Source organism: Sarcophilus harrisii, chromosome 1, assembly GCF_902635505.1.
Source record: "Sarcophilus harrisii chromosome 1, mSarHar1.11, whole genome shotgun sequence".
NCBI lineage: Eukaryota > Metazoa > Chordata > Mammalia > Dasyuromorphia > Dasyuridae > Sarcophilus > Sarcophilus harrisii.
In genome coordinates this window covers 579,740,270-579,765,363 of record NC_045426.1, presented here as the reverse complement: position 1 = coordinate 579,765,363, position 25,094 = coordinate 579,740,270, and the positions used below count along the sequence as shown (strand labels likewise).

Below are 25,094 nucleotides of genomic sequence, written 5' to 3'. Positions count from 1 at the left end.
ACTGTTTACAGAAATACAAATCTAAATAATTTCAAAAGAATTTATTATGAATAGAATGAGACAATATAATAAAATGAATGTGCTACTTAATTTACTTATTTACTGCCATACAAATCAAAATACCAAAAGACAGAGTAATAAAATAATAATAAAACTCATGTTTCAATAAAAAAAAAGGTCAAGAATCTCAAGGGAAATAATGAAAGAAAGTAGAAACAAAATAGACCCAGCAGTACTAGAACTCAAACTAAACTACAAAACAGTAATTCTCAAACTAGTTTGGCACTGGTTAAAAAAAAAAATAGATCAGTCAATGGAACAAATTAGGCACATAATCAAGATAAGCTGACCTAGATATAAAATATAACACCATAAACAAATTGAAATAACATGGAAAAATTACCTGTGTGATTTATGAATAGAATAGTTTGACAAAATAAGGTTAGAAGATAAAAATGGATAATTTTAATTACATAAATTTAAAAAGTTTTTACACTAAGAAATCCAATAAAGCTAAAATTTTTAAAAAATGAAATAATTGGTAAAAAAAAAAGTCTGTATAGGAAGTTTCTCTGATAAAAGGCTCATTTCTAAGACATATTATGAACTGAATCGAATTTATAAGGCAAAGAACCATTTCTCACTTGATAAATAATCTGAGAACACGAATGGGAAGTTCTCAGGATAATTGGGGATAAACTCAGATTTTCTCTTGTAATATGAAAAAAATGTTTCAAGACAAGTTACTGCCAAAAATTGAAGTGCAAATTAAAGGAATTCCAAGATTCTATCTCATACCCATTAGATTGACAAAAACTCCAAAACAGAAAAACGACAACTATCCGAGGGACTGTAGAAAAATAGCAGTGTTAGATCTACTCCCAAAAGAAACTAAAGATTACATATGTACAAAATATATTTGTAACATCTCTTTTTTTCTGATGGCAAAAAGTGGCTGAATAAATTGAATATGATGGATACTATTATTTTGTAGGAAATGAGGAAATAGTTTCAAAGAGAACATAAAAATTGATGGAGAGTGAAGCAGACCTAGAATACTTTATATTATAAGATCAAAATTATATAAATGAATGATTTTCAAGCCTTTTGTAAATTGATGAAGAATAAAATGAGTACAACCAGGAAGACAATTCATACAGTAACAACACATTGTAAGACAAATAGCTTTTGACAGCTAAGTGTGATCTTTATAATAATTATCTGTGATTTTAGAGGACAGATGATGAAATATACCATCTATCTATCTTCTGACAGAGAGGTGAAAGATTTAGGGTATAGGATGAATCATATATATTTTGGTATGCAGCCAGTGAAGGAATTTGTTTTGTTTGACTATGAATATTTGTTATGAGGAATTTGTTTTTCTTTTCCTCCTTTTTTTTCATGGAGTGATTGAATTGGAGAAAGATAAAAAGATATGCTAATTTTAAGAAATTGGAGTGGTGGTATTGTTATAGAATGTTGCATGCAATGTTAGATAAGGTTGCTGTATTGTTGATTTTAATTAATTGCTTTACATTGTTACAAGAAATCACTCATGAAATTGCTTAAAATATGGAAACAAAATACTAAAATGAAACAAAAATACTAATAAAAACATAGCCCACAATAAAATAAAAAGTTACATTGAGCTAGCATTAAAGGGACCTATATTCTAATGTTGGCTCTGTCATTAGTTTAAAAATGGCTTTATGCCTTGTTTTAAATGATCTTTGATAAAGCATTCTATTTCAGTGAAATGGGAATAATAAAAGTAGACTTTTATGTTTCTTAAGAAACATGAGAATAAAATTAGATTTTGTGTTAAATGGCTTTAAATGAGCAAAAGTTACACAAATGGAAGGCATAACATTTTTAAGCTACTAATCAACATATATCTTTTGAATTCCTAATTTGTACTTAGTACCATGAGGTTACTAAAGGATGGACCACATGATTCCTGTTTTCACAGACTTGCAGCATAATCAAACATATCAATAGATATGTATTTTATATATGTGTATGTGTGTATATATACATATATATACATACACACACACACACATAAAACAGTGGCTAGTAAAAAAAAACAAAGAAATATGTAATTAATCTAAATACCAAATATTACAGAACATACTGTAAATGTACTAGTTTAGAGAGAAGAATAGTCCCTATGAAGTGTACAGTGTTTCACACATAATAGACACTCAATAAATATTTGTTGAATTAAATTAAGCAATAGAGGCTTCATGTAGAAAGTAGAACTTGAGTTGAATCATGAAAGAAAGCAGAGATTCCAAGAAGCTGAGGTGAAGAGGGAGGACTTTCTAGGCTTATAAGTACTACTGCTAAGCAGGGAGACAAAGAAGTGTATGTCACTTTTATAGAACAATGAGGTGTAGGATTGAAACATGTAATGAGTAGTTTGGAAAAATCACTAGGCCTAGTTTGTGAAGATATATAAATGCCAAACAGAGCATTTTTATAACTTTTATCCTAGACATCATAGAAATTCCCTAGAGTTTATTGATTACAGTAGTGACAAGCTCAAACCTTCATTTTTAGGAAAATCACTTTTGTGGCTTTTTGGAGGATGGAATGGGATAAAGAAAAACTCTGACTTAGGGAGGCCAAATAGGAGGTTATAATAATAGTTTGATGAACAAGAGTGGTTAAGGACCTGTACAATAGCAGTGGCCATGTGAATACTTTTTAATGATGCTTGTGGGTATAGAAGTTTTGTCAACTTATTAGATATATAGGGTGAATGAAAATGAGAAGTCAAAACTGCCAGCAATATTTCACATCTAGGAGACTAGAAGCGCGATACTATCCTTAATAGAAATAAGAAAAGTTGGAGGAAGGACAGGTTTTGAGGAAAAGATAAGTTTGTTTGAGGCAATTTCAGTTCAAAATGTCTACTTGGTGCTTGAAACAGGAACTCAAGAGAGAAGAAATAGGGTTCAGTATATAAATCTTTAAGGCATACACAGAAATATAAGTAATGATTATAAACTTCTTTTTAAGGAAATTTTAAGTGAGAGAGTGACTATAGGTCAGTAGTTATCAGGAACCTAGTAAGAGTTATTTATTTTTTTTAAGGGAAGATTTAGTCATGTTGAAATGACCCAGTAGAAACAAAAAAGGATTACTTTGCTACAGTGATAGTATAGTTGAGATTACAGAGTACAAATTTGTGGTAGACTCAATCAGTCCGGTTGCAGGTCTTCCTCTACTTCCACTCAACAGGTTGTAGGAGTTAGATAGTGGAAGTAATATAGGACTGAGTATTGGCAAGAAATAAATGACAGTTGAACAGAGTATGAAGGATTTGAAAGTAAAAGATACTGGAGTTAATTACTTGAATAAGAGATCAAGATTAATTGAAGGTCACTTTGAGAATGAAGAGTAGATTTGGGGAGAAATAAGGCATGGAGATAGAATGATTATATTGAATAAAGACATTTCAGAATTTTTTATCATGAGTACTTATGAGTGATAGTAAGATGAAAGGGCTGACAATCCTTGTGGCTAGCTGATGTGGAATAGAAAAATAGCTCTTGATAATTGAACAAATTGAAGGAATGAGAGATTATTTGAGGAATCATCAACATTTAAGTTGGACTTTCTTAGTATGCTTATAGAACTTGAGGAGAAGAGAGGGATATTGTGACCCTGGCACTGAAATTATTGGGAAAAAAAAAAAAGGAAAATAACAGTGGTTGGAAAGGCTGCAGAAATACAAGCATATTGTACTTTTGGTGAAACTATTAATTGGTTGGTCATTCTAGAATGAAAAATTAGAACTGCATATACTTTTTGACTTAGTAATCATGTTTGCTACTCATGCTTTTTTATTTATTTATTTTTTAACTTTAGCTGAATTATAATAGAATCCACTCCAACTCCTTACCTTCCTTCGAGTATAATACCTCTGAGGTAAGTAGAGAGTGGATTAATTTTAAAATAGAGAATTTAATTGTTAAGGGATAGGTCAATTATCCGAAAGCCTCCACAGTTGTGAATCATAATATCTGAAGGAGGTATAGGGAGCCTTTGCTGACAAAGGTGTTGCAGACTAGCAATGAGATAAATTGGAGGCAGAGGGAAGAGGAGAGAGGTCAGACAATGCAATGGCCTCTCAGTCAGAGAGGTCAGAGAACAGCAACTGCCTCTCAGTCTCCTGTATCATCTTCTCACAAGAGGAGATCCATTCTGGATTGGATCTCCAGCAGCTACTGTCAGGTGGCTCCCGTGTATTCCAACATTTAATAATAAGCTAGCTGACTGAGGGGACTCTCATCCAAAGCAATCAGTCCAGAGGAACTTAGGCCCAGAGTTTATATAGGATTATAACTAGCAAAGCAAGCAGGTGATAACAGAAGCAAAAAGAATGCAGTTGAGTAATTTCCTTATTATCACCAGGCAGCTGTTATACCAAAAAAAAAAAAAAAAATATGATTTTTATAGCCTAAAGCAATAACAGGATGCATACAATGGTGGGAATGGGCTTGGGATGTATACAGTGGTGGGGATGGGCTTAAGGGGACCTTTTAGGGTCAGTATTTTCAGAGAACAATAACTGATCTTATCTATAGAAGCACCTCACAGGTGTGATGCCCAAGTATGCAGAAGAACAGAAATAGGCAAGGTCACTCTATGGTCATGCTAGTCACTTTGATTTAGTGTATGAAGCAGCTAAGTTTAAGTTCTCATGAGAAACTTAAGGGGTCCTTTTTGGTTCTACATGAGTGTGTCTCTCTGCTTCAAGTGTGTTTCTTATATACAACATATTATAGGATTCTGGTTTCTAATCTATTTTGCTCTCTTCTTCTGCTTTATGAGTGACTTCATTCACATTTATGATTGCTAATTATATATTTCTTACCAAATTGCTTCCCCTTCCCTCTTTTATTCTTCTCTCTCCTTTTATCTTGTTTATTCTCAAAAGTATTTTGCCTCTGAACACCTTCTCCCCAATCATCTCTGACTTCTGTCAATTCCTTACTTCTGCTATCCCTCTCCTCACTATTTCTCTGTAGGGTAAGATAGGTTTTTATAGCTAATTAAGGGTATATATTATTTCCTCTTTCAGCCAATTCCAATGAGAATAAGATTCAAGCTTTGTGTGTTATCCTTCTCCTTTCCCTCTCCACTGTAAAAACTTTTTCACTTCTTTTATGTGAGATGATTTATCCATTCTATCTCTCCTTTTTCCTTTCTTTCAGCATATCCTTCTTTCTCATCTCTTAATTTTTTAACATATATAATCCTAACATAGTCGACTCACACCTTTGCTCTCTGTGTAAACTTTTTCTAACTGCCGTAGTAAAATTAAAATTCTTAGGAGTTGGAATTTAAGCAATTTAACTATATCTAATCCCTTATGATTTCTCTTTCCTATTTACCTTTTTATACTTTGAAAGTCGGATTTTCTATTCATCTCTGGGCTTTTCACTAGGAATATTTAAAAGTTCTCAGTTTCATTAAATACTCATTTTTTTCCCCTGAGGATAGTACTCAATTTTGCTGGAGAGGTGATTCTTCTTCTTCTTCTTCTTCTTCTTCTTCTTCTTCTTCTTCTTCTTCTTCTTCTTTTTTTTTTTTTTAATTTAATAGCCTTTTATTTACAGGTTATATGCATGGGTAACTTTACAGCATTAACAATTGCCAAACCTCTTGTTCCAATTTTTTACCTCTTACCCCCCCACCCCCTCCCCCAGATAGCAGGATGACTAGTAGATGTTAAATATATTAAAATATAAATTAGATACACAATAAATATACATGACCAAACCGTTATTTTGCTGTGCAAAAAGAATCAGACTCTGAAATAATGTACAATTAGCTTGTGAAGGAAATCAAAAATGCAGGTGGGCATAAATATAAGGATTGGGAATTCAATGTAATGGTTTTTAGTCATCACCCAGAGTTCTTTCTCTGGGCGTAGCTGGTTCAGTTCATTACTGCTCCATTGGAAATGATTTGGTTGATCTCGTTGCTGAGGATGGCCAGGTCCGTCAGAATTGGTCAGCATATAGTATTGTTGTTGAAGTATATAATGATCTCCTGGTCCTGCTCATTTCACTCAGCATTAGTTCGTGTAAGTCTGGAGAGGTGATTCTTGATTATAATCCTTGCTCTTTTGCCCCCTGAGATATAATATTCTAAAAAATCTCTGATCCTTTTTTGTAGAAGTTACTAAATCCTGGGTTATTCTGGTTGTGGCTTTATGGTATTTGACTTGTTTCTTTCTAGCAGTATATTCTCCTTGATTTGAGAACTCTGGAATTTGGCTTTCATTCTTTGGAGTTTTCATTTTGGGATCTCTTTCACACCTGATTGCTGGATTCTTTCAATTTCTATTTTTAACCTCTGGTTATAAGATGTTAGGGTAGTTTTCTTTGATTATGTCTATGATGTCTAGACTCTTCTTTTAATCATGGCTTTCAGGTAGTCGAGTGTTTCTTAAATGATCTCTTTTGGGTCTCTTTTTGAGATATCATTTTTTTCAGTGAGATATTTCACATTTTTTTCTATTTTTTCATTATTTTGATTATGGAGTTATTCACTCCCACTTATCTAATTGTAATTTTTAAGGAATTATTTTCTTTATTGATCTTTTGTACCTCATTTCTGTTTGGCCAATTCTTTTTTTTTTTTTTTTTTTTTTTGGAGTTTTTTTTTTTCCTTCATTGAATTTTTGTACATTAAAAATTTTTTTTCATTTGATCATTTTTGCTTTTTAAGGAATTTTATTCAGTGGCTTTTATGCAGCTTTTACCATTTGGCCTATTCTTTTTTTCAAGGTATTTTTCTGGCATCTCCTTTACTAAGCTATTAACTCTTTTTTCATGATTTTGTAGTAGCACTTTAATTTCCTCTCCAATTTTCCTCAGTTTCTCTTATTTGATTTTTAAAAATCCCTTTTGAAATCCTCCAGGAATTCTTCTTGGTCCCAACACCTATTCACATTTTTCTTTTGACGTTTTACTTGTAGCTGTTTTGATCCCATTGTCTTGTTCTAAATTTGTGTAAGTTCGCTATCACCCTGATAACTTTCCCAGCATATTTCATCACTTTTAACTTTGCTAAATTTGAACTCTGCTTAGGGTGGAATGAGGGGGAATAGTGTGGGGAGAGATATTATCCCAAGCTTTAGGCCTTTCTGGCTGTTGCACTCAGAGCTAGTTCTGAGGATTTGTAAGTTTTCAGTTCTTTTAAGGTGGTGTGATATAAGGAGAGATGTGGTCATTGCTGTGAATCATCACGAGCATTCATTTATACTCTGGAATTCTGATCAGGATTCCCACTTCTGTTAGGGTTTGTGATTGTTGTGTCCTGCTTTCTAGAGCCCCCAAGATGGGATGACAAAACGTACTGTGCTTTCTAGAGCCCCCATGCCAGGGTGATTTAAAACATACCATCTTAGTGGAGAAGTGATGAGGTGGGTCTCCTGAGGATGGTAGAAATATGGAGTCCATTTGTTTCTAGGTCTTTCACCCTTATGTTAAAAAATTAAGAGATGAGAAAGAAGGATATGCTGAAAGAAAGGAAAAAGGAGAGATAGAATGGATAAATCATCTCACATAAAAGAAGTGAAAAAGTTTTTACAGTGGAGAGGGAAAGGGGAAGGATAACACACAAAGCTTGAATCTTATTCTCATTGGAATTGGCTGAAAGAGGAAATAATATATACCCTTAATTAGCTATAAAAACCTATCTTACCCTACAGAGAAATAGTGAGGAGAGGGATAGCAGAAGTAAGGAATTGACAGAAGTCAGAGATGATTGGGGAGAAGGTGTTCAGAGGCAAAATACTTTTGAGAATAAACAAGATAAAAGGAGAGAGAAGAATAAAAGAGGGAAGGGGAAGCAATTTGGTAAGAAATATATAATTAGCAATCATAAATGTGAATGAAGTCACTCATAAAGCAGAAGAGAGCAAAATAGATTAGAAACCTTATGTAACCAAAACAACACTGGGCATGTGCTAAGTATATACTTCATATGTGGGACCACATAAACAACTTGCTATTGTATGTAATTTGTCACCTGGTATCCCTCCGCTTCTATTACAACACAGGTTGTCATCACCCCCTGACTTCTCAGGAAGACCGAGAACCCTTGGGGGAGATGGGGAGCCGAACCAAACATTGTTACCAGGTTCCCTCTGGGCTGAAGGGTCTTATACCTCACCCAGAGTTCCCCCACTGTCTGTGATCCTCTATATCTCTCTTTTGTGTGTGTGTGTGTGTGTATGTGTGTGTGTTTTAATTGAAACAGGTATATATCAGTGGTTAAATGCATCACCATGGGAGGAATCATACAGACAAGTTGTAATATCATACAAGCAAATAGTAATAGAACAAACAATATGAAAACAAAATACTATAAAGATTTTCATGAGTCCCAGAAGGAAGGTGTAGAAAATAATTATCAATTCACAACCACACATACGCCTCTCTTCAGCAGTCAAGAGATAGTCAAAAGCCAATCTATTGTCCATCACTTTATGTGTCAGGGAATCCAATGATTCCTGCAGATTTTGAAGTCCTGCATCAGTCTCATTGACAATTATTTTTGATGTTCATGAATTAATTGTCATACACATAGGGTTAACTGCCAAGCTCTTTTAGTGGTTGACGCAGTCAGAGATGGAACCACCTGATGTTTCTTAGGTCTTCTTTTTTTCAAGGGTCTTCTCTTTTTCCATGTCTTTATGATGGACAACCTGGCGATTACCTAAAGATATTAGAGCTGCTTGCACTGGTTACTGCCCTTGCTGTGGGTTATGAAATCTGTCTGCAGGAACTAGTGCATCTCCATCAAAAATAAAAAAATTAATGGTATAGAGGGCTAAGTTTAGGAGTTTTCTAGGGTTACCTGTGGCTCCCCCTTTCTTTTGTCTTTGGAGGAGTGTCTTGATGTCTCTGTTTCTCCTCTGTACTATTTGCCTGTCCTTGAGGATTGAAACATATGCCAGTGGTGTGAAATCTGATACTGTGCACAAAAGGTTTAGAAGAATATGCAGGTCCATTACATGTTTTTATTGCTTGTGGCACACCCATAATTGCAAATGCTTCTATAAGGAATTAAGTGACCATTTGGGCTGTCTCTTTTGCTGCTGGTATTGCAAAAGTGAATCCTGAAAAGGTGTCTACCATAACATGGATAAAAGACATATGAACAAAAGATTTATAATGGGTTACATCCATTTGCCGATTTCATTGGGTCTCAAACCATAAGGGTTCTTCCCTGGAGGAAGAGTAGGAGCATGGAAAGGAAGACAAGCCATACAGGCTTTTACTATGCTCCTAGCTTTCTCTTTTATTATCCCAAAATGCAGACGTAAAGCTTGTGCAGCCTGATGATATTTAGATTGAGATTCTTGGGCTGCTTGAAATAAAGGAGTATTGGCCAACATAGTTAGAAGGCTATCTGCCTTTGAATTTCCACAAAAAACAGACCTGCAAGTTTTGTATGAGAGTAGATATGCAAGATATAAATAAATCTTACCTGGAAACTTTCTCACTTGCTCTTGAAGTTCCTTAAAGAGCTGATATATATTAGAGACTGCAAATTTTATTTGGACTGTGGCAATTCTTTGTACCACACCTACTGAATAGGCCGAATCAGATATTATGTTTACATCTCCTGGATAATAAGTAAAAGCCAGCATAATTGCATACAATTCATTCTCCTGAGTGGACTGAAAGGAAGTTCTGACTACTTTTTTATAGCTTGGTCAGTAGAATATACAGCACAGATGTTATGTTTGGATGCATCTATAAAGATGAACCTTAAGAGGAACTTTCGAAATCTTTTCCTCAAAAATCCATAGTCAATTATGTAATAGCCAGGTTATCTTTAAGGGAGACCCATGTATAAAATTTGGATCTGTGGCCAATAAAATTTGCCACTCTGGGATGGTTTCACTGCATACATTAATTTGTTCATTCGTTTAAAACGTATATATCTTGTCAGATCTTATCCCAGATAACTGTATTACTTGCTTAATGGCCTTTAACAAGATTCTAGTCAGAAAGACTGGGTAAGGAATAAGGCTTTGGTCTGGTTATGTTTGGAGTTATTTGATATAGTTGCCTCTTTTGTAGCAAAAACTGATATTTCTAACGGTTTTTGAGTGACTCTTTCAACCACATTGGATAAAGCCAGTTCATTGTCTTTAAAAGCCTCTTGAGCTACTTTTGTAAGCTGGCATGGTGTCTCCTCATAAAATGTCATACAATGGTTGTAATTGATAAGTACTTAAGCCTAACACTTGTAGAGGGCTGAAACTCTTGAGTCTATGCACTGAGGTCAGGACTGTCAAGCACTGGAGGCTAACTACGGATTGGACAATACTCTGTGGGCATATGCTTGGAAAATGGCCCTTCCCACTATCCTGTGCTGGCTCGATAATTGGTGTATACAAAGGATTAGGAGAGACTAGGAGGTGGAGTAAAACTAGCCAGGGTCACTTTGACAGTGGACAAGGAAGAAGGAGGTTGCGGAGATCCTGCTTCCATCCCCTTCACTTCTACCCCTAAAGACCAAGAATAAAGACTAAGGACTTTTGCTTATCCTGACTCCAGCTGATTCTGGGGTGTCTGGGGTGCTAGTGTGGATATTGGATATCTCCTATCCTAAATATTGAAAAGGAGTATGTCTTTGAATTTTTTCTGGAGTTATATGTAATTTGTAGTTCCTTAGTGTTTCTATGGTCTTTTGTAGATATACTTCTAACATTTGCTCCTCAGGTGCACATTCCAAGATATCATCCATGTAATGTAATAACATAACTTTTGGAAATGCTTTTCTTACAGGAGTAAGAGCAGCTGCCACATACATTTGACACATAGTAGGGCTATTTTTCATCCCTATGACAAAACTGTCCAATCGAATCTTTTATAAAGTTCAGCTAAATGAATGCTGGGCACTGAAAAGGCAAATCTTTTCATATCTTCCTTATCCAGAGGGATAAAATAGAAACAATCCTTATTGTCTATAACCCAAAGAGGCCATTCCCTAAGCAATTGAGTAGGAGATGGAAACTGAGGCTGATGAGCTCCCATTGTCTTCGTCTGTTCATTTACTTTTCTCAAATCAGTCAACATTCTCCATTTTCCAGATTTCTTTTTTTACAACAAATACAGGGGAATTCCAAAGACTTAGAGAATGCTTTAAGTGTCCTTGGTCAAGTTGCTCCTGTACTATATCTAATAACGCCTGAATTTTTTCAGAGGTTAAGGGTCACTGTTCCACCCACACTGGGTGTTTTCCATTGAATGGGAACAGGTGAGAGTGCAGGCAGGCCTTCAACAGCAACCCTGCCTAAAACGCTATAGTGCTTAATTGTAATCCTAATTGTTGTAAGATGTCTCTTCCCCATAGATTGATGGTGATTGTTTTTTTTAACTACATAAGGAGTAAAAACTGTTTTATCTTCAAATTTCCATCTCAAAGGGATAGCACTAAGTTCAGCTGCTATTGATTCTCCTATGACAGACATATTGGTGTTTGCTGTAATCTTTGGCCAATGACTGGGCCAGCTGGCCCCTCTAATAATTGTACAATCTGCATCTGTATCTACCAACCCTTTCAAAGGTATACCATTTACATAGATGGTGAGCACAGAATGGTCAGCTATAACAGCTGCAGTACAGAATGTTCCTTGTTCTGTTGTTGGGAGTCAAAATCCAGATAAATATCACCAAATTGCATTTCAGGAGTATGTTTCAGGAGGCCTGGTGCTACTACTTGTCCTGGGTGATAGATCACAAATTGTCTACCTATACTAGTGACTGGGATATTAGCTACACATTCCCCAGTTTCTGAAATCAGTGTATGGATAGACACTGTTTTATAAACATTCTCAGGAGGTGAAATGGTCAAGCCAACTGCGTGTGGAGGCAAGGGATCTATAGGCTGGAAAGGTTCAGGTTTCAATTCTCCAGGGGATATCTCAGTAGTCCCTGCCTGCTGCATATAACTCTATTCTTCCTAATTGCAACCCCCTTCCCCCATCAGGTTGCTTCTCGGCTGACTGATCATGTTGGGGTACTGAACTTTTAAAGATTCTCTGGGTGTAATAGCAGTTGCCATCATGCCCCAAGTGTTATTTGCTTGGGGCCCTGGAGCCCAGCCCCACTTCTTGTTTCCCTGACTCACTCAACATTCTGCCCAGTGGAAGCCCTTGTTGAATTTCGGACATGGGGTTTTAGATCTTGTTCTCTCACTCTCTTCTTTCACTTTATCTTTGCCAACATTGAGCTTTCAGATGCCCTGCTTAACCATATTGAAAGCACTGATGAGTCTCTTTGGAAGTCCCTTCCCAAAAGGGACCCTGTCTTCCCATGTTCAGATCTTGAAAAGCCTGCATCATCAACTGGGCATAAAAGGTATTTGTGCCCACTATGACACAGCATATATATGCTCTCATCTAAATGAGCATACTTTTTTAGTCCTAATATAATTTTTCTACAATCCTCATTAGCATTTTCCTTAGCCAGTTGTCTTATAATTTCTGTTGCTACATTTTCACCAATAGTTTGTATATCAGCTGTCTGGAGGCATCCCACAAAATCAGCAAAGGGTTCATTTGGACCTTGTGCTATTTTCATGAAGGCTTCCCCTCTAGCTTGTCTTTCTGGGAGCATGTCCCATACTTTGATAGCAGCAGAAACAATTTGCCCATAAGCTGCTATGAGGTAATTAATCTGCTCTAAAATGTCTGCATAAAGACCTAAATCTGCTAGTTGATCAAGGGTGACTGGCATATTAACTCCAGTTTTACTATTTTGTTGGGCTTTTTTCTACAGAGTTCACTATACTCAGAAAGCCACAACAAATTTTGTCTAGGTTCTAAACATGTCCTTGCTATAGATTTCCAATCATTAGGGGTTAAAATTTCATAAGTCAAATTATTTAACAGCATCTTTACATAAGATGATGTAGATACATAAAGAGTTCAAGTCTTTTTAAAATCTTTGATAGTTTCCAGATTAAAAGGAGTTTGTCTTCTGATTTGACCAGAAGAGTCAAGCTCTTCAATCACAGGATATACTTCTGTTCTCAATCCAGTTGTATCCTGTCCTTCCTCCTTAGCTTTAACTCTTGTAATGGTGATATGGGGGTGGGCAAAATTGCATGGGCGGTGCTCATGATGTCATTGCCCCTCCCATTCCTCCTCTTGCCCACAAAGGTCAAGATGAGGGAGGAGGAATAAGAGCACATGCTTGGGTGTAGGAGAAAGTGAAGCCTAGCTGTGAAAGTGAATAGCACCATATTCTTTAGGCTTATCAGCATTGTACTTAAAAGTACTTAACTTAAAGTACTTAACTTGGTCCATTTGGCCATACCTTCCAGCTGTGTTGTCAGTACTATCCCCCTCCTGCTTTTTCTCCTCGCACTTCATTGCCATCCACATTAAAATCTTTCCTTGTTTTAAAACTTTTGGGATTCTTTAAAGCCAGTTATATTATATTGTATATAAGGAATGTTTCCCCAGGAATTGAATCGGGACCCATCGCTTTGTAATATCCAATTAGTTACTCTCCCACTATTTTCTACATCTCTGGCTCTAATTTTTCTTCCTTAGAGAGCCAAGGAGACATGCACTCTAATATACTTAAGAAGCCAGTGATCTGTTTCTGAGTTACCAACTTGCTTCTCTATTAACCTAACAATGCATGCTTCATACTTCCCCGGGGGCAGGCTCTTTTCTTACTAGTTACCCCATTTCAGCTGGGAAACAAAAGTGACTAGATTAGCCCTTACCATCTCCCTTGCCTATTTTTATACTTTATATATTTTATATTTATATACTATTTTTATACTTTTTTTCTTGTGTCAAGGGACTTCTCCTCTGAACTCGGCTGATTGCGTCAGTCAAGCTGATGTATGCCTGCTTTGCAAGGCCCTGCTTTTCTAAGGCCCCATGTTTAGGCACCAAATGTTATATTCTGCTTTCTAGAGCCCCCAAGTTGGAGTGACAAAACATACTGTGCTTTTGAGAGTTCCCACTCCGGGGTGAAAAAACATTCTTCTTAGTGGAGAAGTGATAAGGCGGGATTCCTGAAGAGGGAGGAAATTTGGATTCCATTTATTCCCAGTTCTTTCCCCTTTTTATACCCTAATATCCTTATGCAACCAAAATAACACTGGGCATGTGCTAAGTATATACTGTGGTACCACATAAACAACTTGCTATTGTATGTAATTTGCCACCTGGTATCACTCTTTGCCTCCTGGTATCACTCTGTTTCAATTACATCACAGGCTGTCACTACTCCTTGACTTTTCAGGAAGACCCTAAGGGCTCTTAAGAGTTCTCCAACTGTCTGTGACCCTCTACATGTGATCTGGAAATCAGTATAGGCAATGCAACAGAGTCCTGCTTCCATTGTTATCAGAGAGTTTCTTATAGTTCCTTTCTGACCAGTTCAACTTCTTTATTGTTCTTGGGCTGAAAGCTTTGGTAGCCACTACTGCTATAATTGAGTCAATCTCAAATCTGTTGCAAGTTTCAGAGTTGTGGTCTGTAGTTGACTTTATTCCTTCACACCTCAGTGAGACTGATCTTTCCTTTTGGCCTTCTAAGGTGTTTTGGACTGGAAAATTGTTTCAGTCTCATCTTTTGTTGGTTCTGCTGCTTTAAAATTGGTTTTGAGGTGCTATTTTAAAGTTGTTTGGAAGGGAATTTTGGTGAGGTCACGTAAGTCCCTGCCTTTACCATCTTGGCTACGTGCCTACCCCTCCCCAAATTCTTCTCATAGCTTTTGGTAAATGCCAAATAAAAGAAATTAAATAAAATGTTTTTTAAAAGAGAGAAAAAGGAAGATCAGTAGTTTTCTGTGCTTTGGTTGATAATAGCCACTAGGACTTGAATAAAGTATATATTTTGGATAAATCAGACCTCAAGCAATAACTGGGTGATGGCAATAGAATGAAACTCTCAGATATCAGTAGGAACAAAGAATGTTTTAACTTTATTTCCAGTATTGATGAATGAGGAGCTTTGGAAGAAGTTACAGCAAGAGCTAATCAGTGAAAGCCTGAAATTGAATGTCATCTAAAAGGTGCCAGACTTTAAAACCAGAAGATGAAAAGAACATGGAAGAAATCTGAAATGAAAGGAAACTCATTAATTATAGAGCAAAAGTTTCAAACGCCATAGTGAAAATGGTAGACAGATAGAGCATGGAACATGGTGAGAGGTGATGTTGTCAGAGTGGGGAAGCTAGCCTTGAAGTAGTTGAAGATGAAAGAGTAGCAGGAGAAGTTTCACCAAATAATATTCTTTGATTATACTAAAAATTAATTGAGCTTTCAATTTCAGAGCATGAAGAGGCCTCAGAGGTCAATAGTCAAGATTATTGATCTACATTTTGCAATCTTTTCTCTTCCTCCCCCTTTTTATCATTTTGTATTTTTGTATCCGTTTGAAAAATACTCAATATTCATTTATTATGTACTTTCTGTATTTCAAGCAGTATGCTCAGTCTGGAGCTATAAATATAAAAATGAGACAATCCTTGCCCTAAAGTCGCTCTCATTTTCATATGAATCACTATTAAGTATCCCATATAAAAATCTTCCAACTAATCTTAGTAAAAATTATGTTTAACATTCAACTTATTTTTATCTTTTTAATAATGTTACACTAATGCCACTAAACACAAAATCCATAACTCTTAGAAATTGCATCCTTATCAGAGTTCTGAATATAGATATTAAGTTTTGATTTTCAGTGTTCATTTGCAGGATGAAGATGAGTTGGATTCCCATACCATGGTGAAGACTGGTTCAGACAGTGTGGGCACTATGAGAGCTGTCAGCACAATGAGTGAAGGGGCTCAGACCATGATTGAACACAATACCACCACATTAGAATCGGATTTGGGAACCATGGTCATAAACAGCGAAGACGAAGAAGAAATAGATGGAACTATGAAAAGTATGTCCTTTTCTCCCTTTGAATGTTATTTTCTACCCCACAGAACATTTTCTTCTAGAAATTTTCATCTTAATTGAGTATCATGTAATTTTAGGAAAAGATGTACAAAAAAATTGTTCTTTGTGATACAAAGCAAACACAAGAACCAAGCATGATATAAAGTTAGACACAATTTAATGTGACACAGTATGAAAAATCAGGAAAAGAAGGACAGGAAACTTTAATTTTCCTTCCTGTTCTATTTCTTATCAAGAGCAACTGAACTAAAAAGGAGAAAATCAATGTTTAGTGTTGAGAATACTATAAGAGAAAATAGTAAATGTTATATTTGATTGCCTTTAAAAGTCAAGAATATAGTATATAAAATTTTGCGAAATAAAGAGAAAGGAGACTGAAGCAGCTAGACAAAGGTAACAGCAACAGAGGGAAGGACATACACACAAGAAATAAAAGTCAAGTGACAATAAAAACACTTTTTGTGAAATAATGGCTCCATTTTATTTCTGATTCTTGTTCTTAAATTAGCTCTTTGGCATTTTTGCTAGCACAGACATAAACAGTGATGTACTTCTCCTTTTAAAAATGCTAAATAAAAAAAAAAACTCAAGTAAATTAACTTTAGTGGCTTAGAGTTTCTTTAAATATGCTTTAAGTATATAACATTCTCATCCCCAAACCAAACCTATTTTCAGTGAAAATTTTTTTTTTGCAAAATATTAAGTTTTTTATTTGAGTAATAGAATATGTAGTACTATATTCTGTCTACATGGATTTTGGAAAGATTTTTACTACATCTGGTAAAAGCTTAGTTGCAAAGAAAGGTCAAGTTTGCAATTCAATAGGTCACATTTCTGAGGAGCAAAAATTCTGATATAAATTAATTTATAAAATATACTGAATTGCCATCTAGTTTCTCCAGTTTAACCATAGGGTATATAGTACTGCTATGTGTGGAGTTCAATGAGAGGGAAAGAGGGAAGAAGAGAAGGGGAGGGAGGGAGAGAGGGAGAGGGAGAGGAGAGGGAGAGGGAGAGGGAGAGGGAGAGGGAGGGAGGGAGGGAGAGGGAGAGGGAGGGAGGGAGGGAGAGGAGAGGGAGAGGGAGAGGGAGAGGGAGAAGGAGAAGGAGAAGGAGAAGGAGAAGGAGAAGGAGAAGGAGAAGGAGAAGGGGAGAGAGAGAGAGAGAGAGAGAGAGAGAGAGAGAGAGAGAGGAGAGACTAGAAGTACAAAACTTTTTTTTAAACTACCTGTCTGCAAGAGATCAACTCAATATTTTTATGTAATTTTCTGTCTCTCTGTCTCTGTCTCTTTCTGTCTCTCTCTCTCACACACACACACACACACACCCAGCCCCACCCTACCTTCTGATGTCTCTACACAGCCTTTTGTTTCAGCCTTTCTTTCTACTAAGAAATAGATACTGACTCCTGGGCCACTCTTTGTTGTTTTCTTCAGTCAATTTCTGTCCTTCTCTTTCCAATCTTTTGACTTTTTATACTCCAAGTTTTCGTAACTCTATTGCATAGCTCTCATTTCTTTTCCCCATTTTTCTTCTTTTTCGTATTGATTTTTAAAATCCTTTTTGAGCTCTTCCAACTTTTCAAGCTTGAGGGCAGTTTATGTCCTCCTTTGAGGTTTCAGATGTAGGCATTTTGCCATTGCCGTAGTTATCTGGGTTTGTGTTTTGATCTTCCTTGTCACCATAGTAGTTTTCTATGATCAGAGCTCTTTCTGCTAGTTTGTTCAATTTTAAAAGTTGAGCTCTGCACTTAGGGCACGGGGGAGATTATTCCAGACTTCTTTTGAAGGGAGACAGGGATCTCTTACTGACTTTGTGTTTCCACTGGGTTGAGTTGACCTGGCATAGTCCTGCCTGTTATGCCAGTGGAATTGAGGGCTTGAAATTAGCTTTCTGTGCTTTGGTTAGGTTCTCACAGCTGGCCTGCTAAGCCACTGGCCTAGGACAAAAGGGCAATGATGCCCTTTGCCTTAGAACTTTCCATTAGATTCCCCACATAATGCCTGTGCTAGGCCACATTACCCCCCTGCCCAAATGAGACAGACCTTTCCTGATGTCTTTCCAAGACATCTTAAGCTGAAAAATTGTTTCATTCTGAATGTTTGTGGCTTCTGTCATTCCAAAATCCATTCAGAGACTTGATCTAGTATTGATTCCTAGGGAAACTGGGGAGAGCTCAAATAATGTCCTGGCTTCTTTCTGATATCTTCAACTCTTTGAACACTTTGGCTTCAACACCTTTTAACTAAAGGCTATACCTAGTCATTGGCCTACTTTTAAGGTACTTAAGGGACAAATTTTTTGGACACTTGTCACTATTCTTCTATTTATTAAAGGACATATCATTGTTCTTTGGTTTTTATTTACTGCCTTTCATGAACCGGCAATCTTAATTGATTCTCTACTTCTGTCATCATTTGAGCTACTTATTCTTCTGATCAGCAAGAAATTTTGTATGACTCACCTTGACTCAGGAATTTAAACCTTTATTAATGCAGAATACCTCATAAAAGTATTAAGTAAAATTCAGAAAGATGGAAGAGGGTACTGGCTGAGAAGTAATTATGAACCTAGAAGGGGAAGGACCACAGAGCCACAGATTTTTAGATTTGGAAGTCATCTCAATAGCCATCTAGTATAACCCATACATGAAAGGAATTCCTAATATTAACATATCCAGCAATCAGTTGTTTAGACTGAGCTTGAATTGAGTGGCCCTACTACTATTTGAGGTGAAATCACTTTTGAACAGGCCTCTGATTGTTAGAATATTTTTTGTAATATCAGAAACCTAAAGTTGTCTCTTTACAACTACCCATTGTTCCTGTTTTGTCCCTGGCTAAACAGAACAAATTGAATCTTTCCTTCTTATAATAGCCTCTCAGATGCCTGAAGATGACTGTCATATCTTTTCTTAATATTATTTTCTCCAAGTTAAACATACTTAGTTCCTTCAACTTTTTCTCATATGAAATGAACTCAAGGTCTTTTACTTTCCTAGTTACCTCTTGGGCACAACCCAGGTAATCAATATCATTCTTAAATCCAAGTATCTGGGACTGAATACAATACTGTAAATAATTTTTTTTAAAAAAATTAATACTGACAAAAGAAGAGAGGACTTAACACTTTCAGTGTCCAGAAGGTTATGCAATCAAAGATTAGTTTTTTGGCTATACATTGTTGATGCATTTTCAATCCACTAAAATTCCTTACATCTTTTCTTTTTAAAGAATAACTTGTAAATTAAAGAATTTACTTGTAAAGTTGGGGGGGGTTGTACCCTAATATAAGACTTTACATTTATCCTTATTGATTTAAGCAAATGATTTAGCCTGTCAAGATCCTTTTGGATCCTGATTCTCTCATCTATTATGTTCACCATTCCTCCTGGATTTGTATCATCTTCAAATTTGATAAATATACATTTTATGATTTAATCCAAATCATTGATAAAAATGTTAAATAGCATAGGACTATGTACAGATCTGGAGGTACATTAATCTTTGAGCCCTGCCACTTAAACCAATCAGTTCTGAATTTTTCTTGTTTTATCATGCAATCTATTTTTAAAAAATCATTCCTACAAAGATTATATGTTATATTCCATCAAAACTTTGCCAAAATCTAGGTAAGCTCTATCTACAATGTTTATTAATCCTGTGGAAAAAAGAAGTGTGACTAGGAAGTCATGGCCTGTGCTTAATGAAATCATGCCGGCTTTTTGTAATTTTCTATAGCTAGATGTTTTCCAATTTTTTCTACAATTTTCTCATAAATTCAAGTCTGGTTTATGGGCCTGTAATTTTTAAGACATAGTTCTCTTTCCTCATATGAAAACAGGAAAATTTATTCTTCTCTTAATTTTATATCCTCTCTCCTATTTTCCATGATATTTCAAATAGTAGTAAAGCAGCAAAAAGTATGAAACTCCATTTGTACTTTTTTTTCTCCCCCAGTACAACTCCCCTGAAGCTGTTTCTCATTGGATATCTTTCAAGTATGTGAATGTCCCTGCTCTTATTTACCATTTCTTGAAGGAACACTCAAGAGAGGGTGGAAGGTTCTAATCAATTCTTTTTTATCCACTCATATTCTCTCTGTTCCCCCTCAGTTTCCTGCAAAATAATATACCTTAAAATATTTCTACTAAGGGTTTTCTTTTTTTCAGAGGTACCAAATCAGTTATTGCCAATACAAAAACAACAACAACAACAACAAAAACTCTCAATTAGTCTAGTACTACTTTTTTCTTCTCCTCTCTTTTCTCCAAGGGTTTTTTGTTTGCAAATATTGGACAATTCTGATATGTTTCTATATTATTCTAAAAATAGTATATATAAATATGTAGCTTTAGATAACACTGCTCATAAGCCAAGAAAAGAATTCTGAAATTAATTCATGATGTGACAAATTGTCTACTCTGTCTTCCTATGTAATTCTGTGTAGCATGGAAAATTCTCAGGCAGAACAATGAATTCCCTAAAACCAAAACTGAGCTCATTGCAGTTTGTTTGAATGGGAACTGAAGAAGGAACATTTATATTGAACATATTTTATGGTTAATAATGATAAAGGAGTGAATACAAAATAATCAGTACATTGCAGAAATGATACTAGGTTTAGAGTGTGAGATCATAGATAAAATTACACTGTGGTTAGGCCTTCTGAAAAGCATTGGACTAGAGCCAAGACATATTACTTATTGTTTTGTATTACATTATAATGGCTAGCAATGCACAGGGAATTGGCTTTTGGAGAGGTCTTAGAAGTAGATTTAAGATGGGTAAAACATTCCTGACAAAAATATTTTCGAAGAGCTCAAAGCAACAATATATTTTTGTATCTATGCATTCAATATATATATGTGTGTGTGTGTGTGTGTGTGTGTGTGTGTATTATATCATGCATATTTTCATAGTATTACTCTGCCATATAGAGGGAGAAATTATATAATTGGGAATACTTGTAATTGGTTAAGTAGCTAAAGGCAGAGATAATGGCAAAGTACCCAGATATAGTACCCAGAGCAATTTTTATTTGAAATACACTGCTGCTAAATGTTGTAGAAGTAATACTGTATAATCTTCTGAATAACATAAGGCCTAAAAAGTTAAAAATTTAGTGATTGCACTAGTTGACTTTGCAGGTCCTCCCAGCCCTTAAATTTATGGCCTTATGATATACTGACTTGATTAGCTCACCAAAAGAAAAAAAAAGTCTGTTCACACACGCGTACACACATGCCTATACATGTATACACACACACACACACACATATATATGCATATACATATGTTTATGCATACATACATACACACATAAATTTATATTGTTTGAAGAATGGCTGAACCAATTGTGGTATGTATGTGAATCAAACTAAGTTTTCTTAATGCCAGCCTAACACTATCCACTGCTTCACTCAGCTGCCCTTATAATCATTTACTTTGAGGCTAATCATTTCTAACTGAATGTATTATTTTTTCAAAAGATTTCTCTTCATTTGGCCATTTTATAATAAATCTTACTGTCTGAGAAATTAATTGAATGTTTGGATTTAAAAGTCAGAATGGCTTAATGGTTAGAAAATTGGCCCAGGAGTATTAAGCCTGTATAAAAGTCAGATCAACAAAGTGATCAGTAAGAATTGCAATTCAGAAGAATGCATTGTCTTACTGAGATAGGGAAGTTCAGTGAGGGGAATTCTAAATAGAGGTTGCATATAAAGGGGAGCAGTTTGATAAATAGGTGGAACAACAGTTCACAAGTTATTTATTGCAGGGTAAAAGTCTTTCCTAGAAAAACCAAGTTTTTCTCTTTAGAGAAATGAGTTTAGGCCTCTTCTAGCCCAAAGAGGTGGACTATGCCCCAAGCCAGGGTCACTTTAGAGTTATTAAAATAGCCAAAGAGAAGGGTTACAGAAGTGTTCTTGGAGCTACCTCAGTTCATGTGTAAGGATAGTTAGAAACTGTTGGTCACAGCAGAGATTGCCAAGACTTTCTTCTGGGATATATGATTAGAAATTGTTAATCAGAATAAGATCAGGGTTTGACAAGAGCAAGGGAGATCCAAACTCAAGCCCTTCTTTACCACAGCCTGACTTTACGAACTGGACAAGTTTCTTAACCTCACAGTTTTCTGTGCAACTCTTTTAAAACTGTAAATTGTAGAAAAGGTGCCAACCTAAATTGGTAGAATTTTCATAACTCCTCCCATCTGTCAATGAAAAGACAGGTCCAGATCCTGTTCCTATGCCTATTTCATTATAGTGTAAGTTCACTTAATGATTTAGAAGAAGGAAACATGTTTGCATTTTAGTTTCTGAAGAATTTGCCCCAGAAATAGATATGTGGTAATAATAGGTTTGTGGTAAGAAGGCATCTCAAGAGGGAAAATTGACCAGGTCAGATTAGTCCCAGCCCTTAGGGGCTTCATAGTTTAATTAGAAGGACAACACTTAAAAAGAAGCTGAAAAGGGGGGAAGGGCACAATGAAATCATTCAACCTGATGGGAAATGATCTGACCAAGTGTGAGTTTCCAAGTGGATTTCATCTTACAGAATGAATTTCTGGAAATGATGAAGTCTAGAAAATTCCAGGTGCAGTTGATATTCATCACTACTGCTGTTACTTATGATCAAGATTAGCCCTAGGCAAAATTAGGAAATAGAAGAAGTTTGTTTTGGGGTTTTTTCTCTGTGTGCCATTTTCCTCCTTTAATGAAGCTCTTTCTTCCCTTGCTCCTGCTTTAGTATTCTCATTCCTTCCAAATAGTTTCTCTCAGGAAAAAGCTGATAATGATTTACAGTGACTAATAAGACTTAAAGCCTCAAAGCTTTGTATGCTTATAGAATGACAAAGCCAAAGGAATCAATTTAGTGCCAAAATTTTAGATATCATTAAGCCAGTAGACAGGGGAGAGAAGTAGAGGATCCTTCCCAGTGAAAAAAAATCATGTAATTCTTTCTTTGGTTCATTCAATGACTTTCTTATATGAAAGACATAGGAATTACTTTAAAGCACCTGCTTCCTACTTAGTGGTGATAGCAAACTGCTGATTCTTACAAATTAGCAAAAAAGGAAGATGGCCTAGCTTCTGATTTTGAGTAACTTTTAGGGGGATACAAGAGATCTGAGATATATATTACATGTGCACATTTGTTTGATCACCGGATTCTTTATTGGCCTATACTACAAATGAATGAGCAAATAAATAAATGAAAACAAATATATATGTATGTGTGTGTTTGTGTGTGTGTGTATATACATACACACACACACATATATATATTTCTTACTATGTGCTACTATGGCTACAAATAAAAGAAGCACCTGCTTTCATGAAGCCTCATTAATTGAAGGAAACAACATATAAAAGAAAGTTTGACCACAGAAAAAATGGAAAGGTGAAGTCCTAAAGATGCTGCAGTGGGGGTTAGATGACAAAGCCCAGAGATCTTCATATCACAAGAGTAAATAAAGATGATGTTGCTGGGCAACCATAGTTTATAGTCAGGGCAGGTGGTAATTTAAATTAAATGTTCCTCATTCATTAACAGCAATGCATTTGTTGATTTTGTATGAGCAGGTATAGTAATGGAGTGAAGAGAAAATACAAAAGTGTAGGCAAGGGGTAATGGTGGCAGCAGCTCTTACTGCTGCCTGTCCTTCCCAAATGGAATTTAGGACAGGAAGAGAAAGAGTAAGGAGCAAGATGGGTAAGGCAGCTCTTGGTGGCCATGGATTTTCTCACCATCTGGCTTTCCCAGATGGCTTCTTTATTGTCTTTAAACAATCCCAAGAAAATGTTTTTACAACCTAACTTGGAAACTCATAGATATATTTAAACTGGAAAGTCTTCCTTTTATATTCCATTCATATTCCTTGTGTTACACCCTCAGGGATAGAGACTAGCTGGACAATATTTTCTTGTTAGCTCTTTAGGGCCAGAAATATGTCATGTTTCTTTGTTTCCTCAAGGCCTTTTCTACTGTCTTGTACATCATGTATGCTTAATAAATATTTCTTGAATTAAAAGATCTTTATGTATATTCGAAGGCAAATTTTAAATTGCCCTTTCAACCATTTCCAATTTAAATAATTTCAATTTCCTTGATTTTTATACAGGTTTTATTTTCAGATCTTTAATCTTCTCTATGGATGTTCTTTGGACCTTCTCCAAGTTGCCTATTTCCTTCATTAGTTTAGAATATATTCTGTGGACTTAAGGAGAAAAATCTCGATTCTTATATGCATCTACTCTATAGCTTTTTGGCAACAACTTAAGGGACAAGTTCTAAGACCATTAATCAGGTGGAACATCCACATCAAGAAGAATTTTGAAAAAATAATTATTTAATATTTATAAAATCTCTTTGAAGGTTGAATGTATTACAATAGTTATATCAATGCACTATGGATATTTAAACATCTATCATTTATGCTTGGAACTTAAATATTCCTCAAATAAGTTTTTTTTTTTTTTTAATTCTTTCAACAGAGTTAAATTTTCATGATTTGTCATCTGTTTTGAAATACAATGCAAATTAGAAATGCTAATTGGTAGTGTTTGACGAGTTAGAAGTTTGAGATTATTGTGTTCCACATAATTTTACCTGACTCTATGTAGGAAGTCAGTTATAAGGGAGGTAAAAATATTTTTTCTCCAAAATTTCAAAGACTAAAAAAACAGATTGGTGGTGAGGAAATAACTGATGAGGAATTTCCTTAGAAATTCTCTTGAGTTTTATGCATCCACAAAGAGTAGAAAAACAGCAAAGACAGAGAAGCTTTATAAATTTTACCATTAAATTTGTTCAAAAATATTTTAAAAAAATTTCAGGGTCATAATTCAGTTGCTTCTAAAGAAATATATGAATTTTATGTCATTTTTTCCTGTGTTTATATATATATATGTGTGTGTGTATGTGTGTGTGTGTGTGTGTGTGTGTGTGTGTATGTCATAACAAACACAGTACTCTATGACAGTGAGATTGCCTTCTCTATGTTTTTGAAATGAATAGTAAGCTTGTAGGGGAAAAATGGAAGTGTAATTCAATAAATTCTTTTCTTATATCTTTCTTGTATGAACAGTATCTTAAAAGATTTTATTAAAA

The 25,094-nt window shown here is 35.4% G+C and overlaps 1 protein-coding gene across 5 annotated transcripts in view; it reads left to right on the top strand.

The window, feature by feature from the left end:
* The window catches only part of STK3 (serine/threonine kinase 3), a 498,339-nt gene that overhangs the window by 339,416 nt on the left and 133,829 nt on the right, over positions 1 to 25,094 (top strand). For all 5 annotated transcript variants that reach the window (XM_031947034.1, XM_031947032.1, XM_031947033.1 and 2 more), the window contains one exon: positions 15,769 to 15,961. In XM_031947034.1, the coding sequence (XP_031802894.1) occupies positions 15,769 to 15,961 (193 nt within the window). The remainder of the gene's footprint in view (positions 1 to 15,768; positions 15,962 to 25,094) is intronic.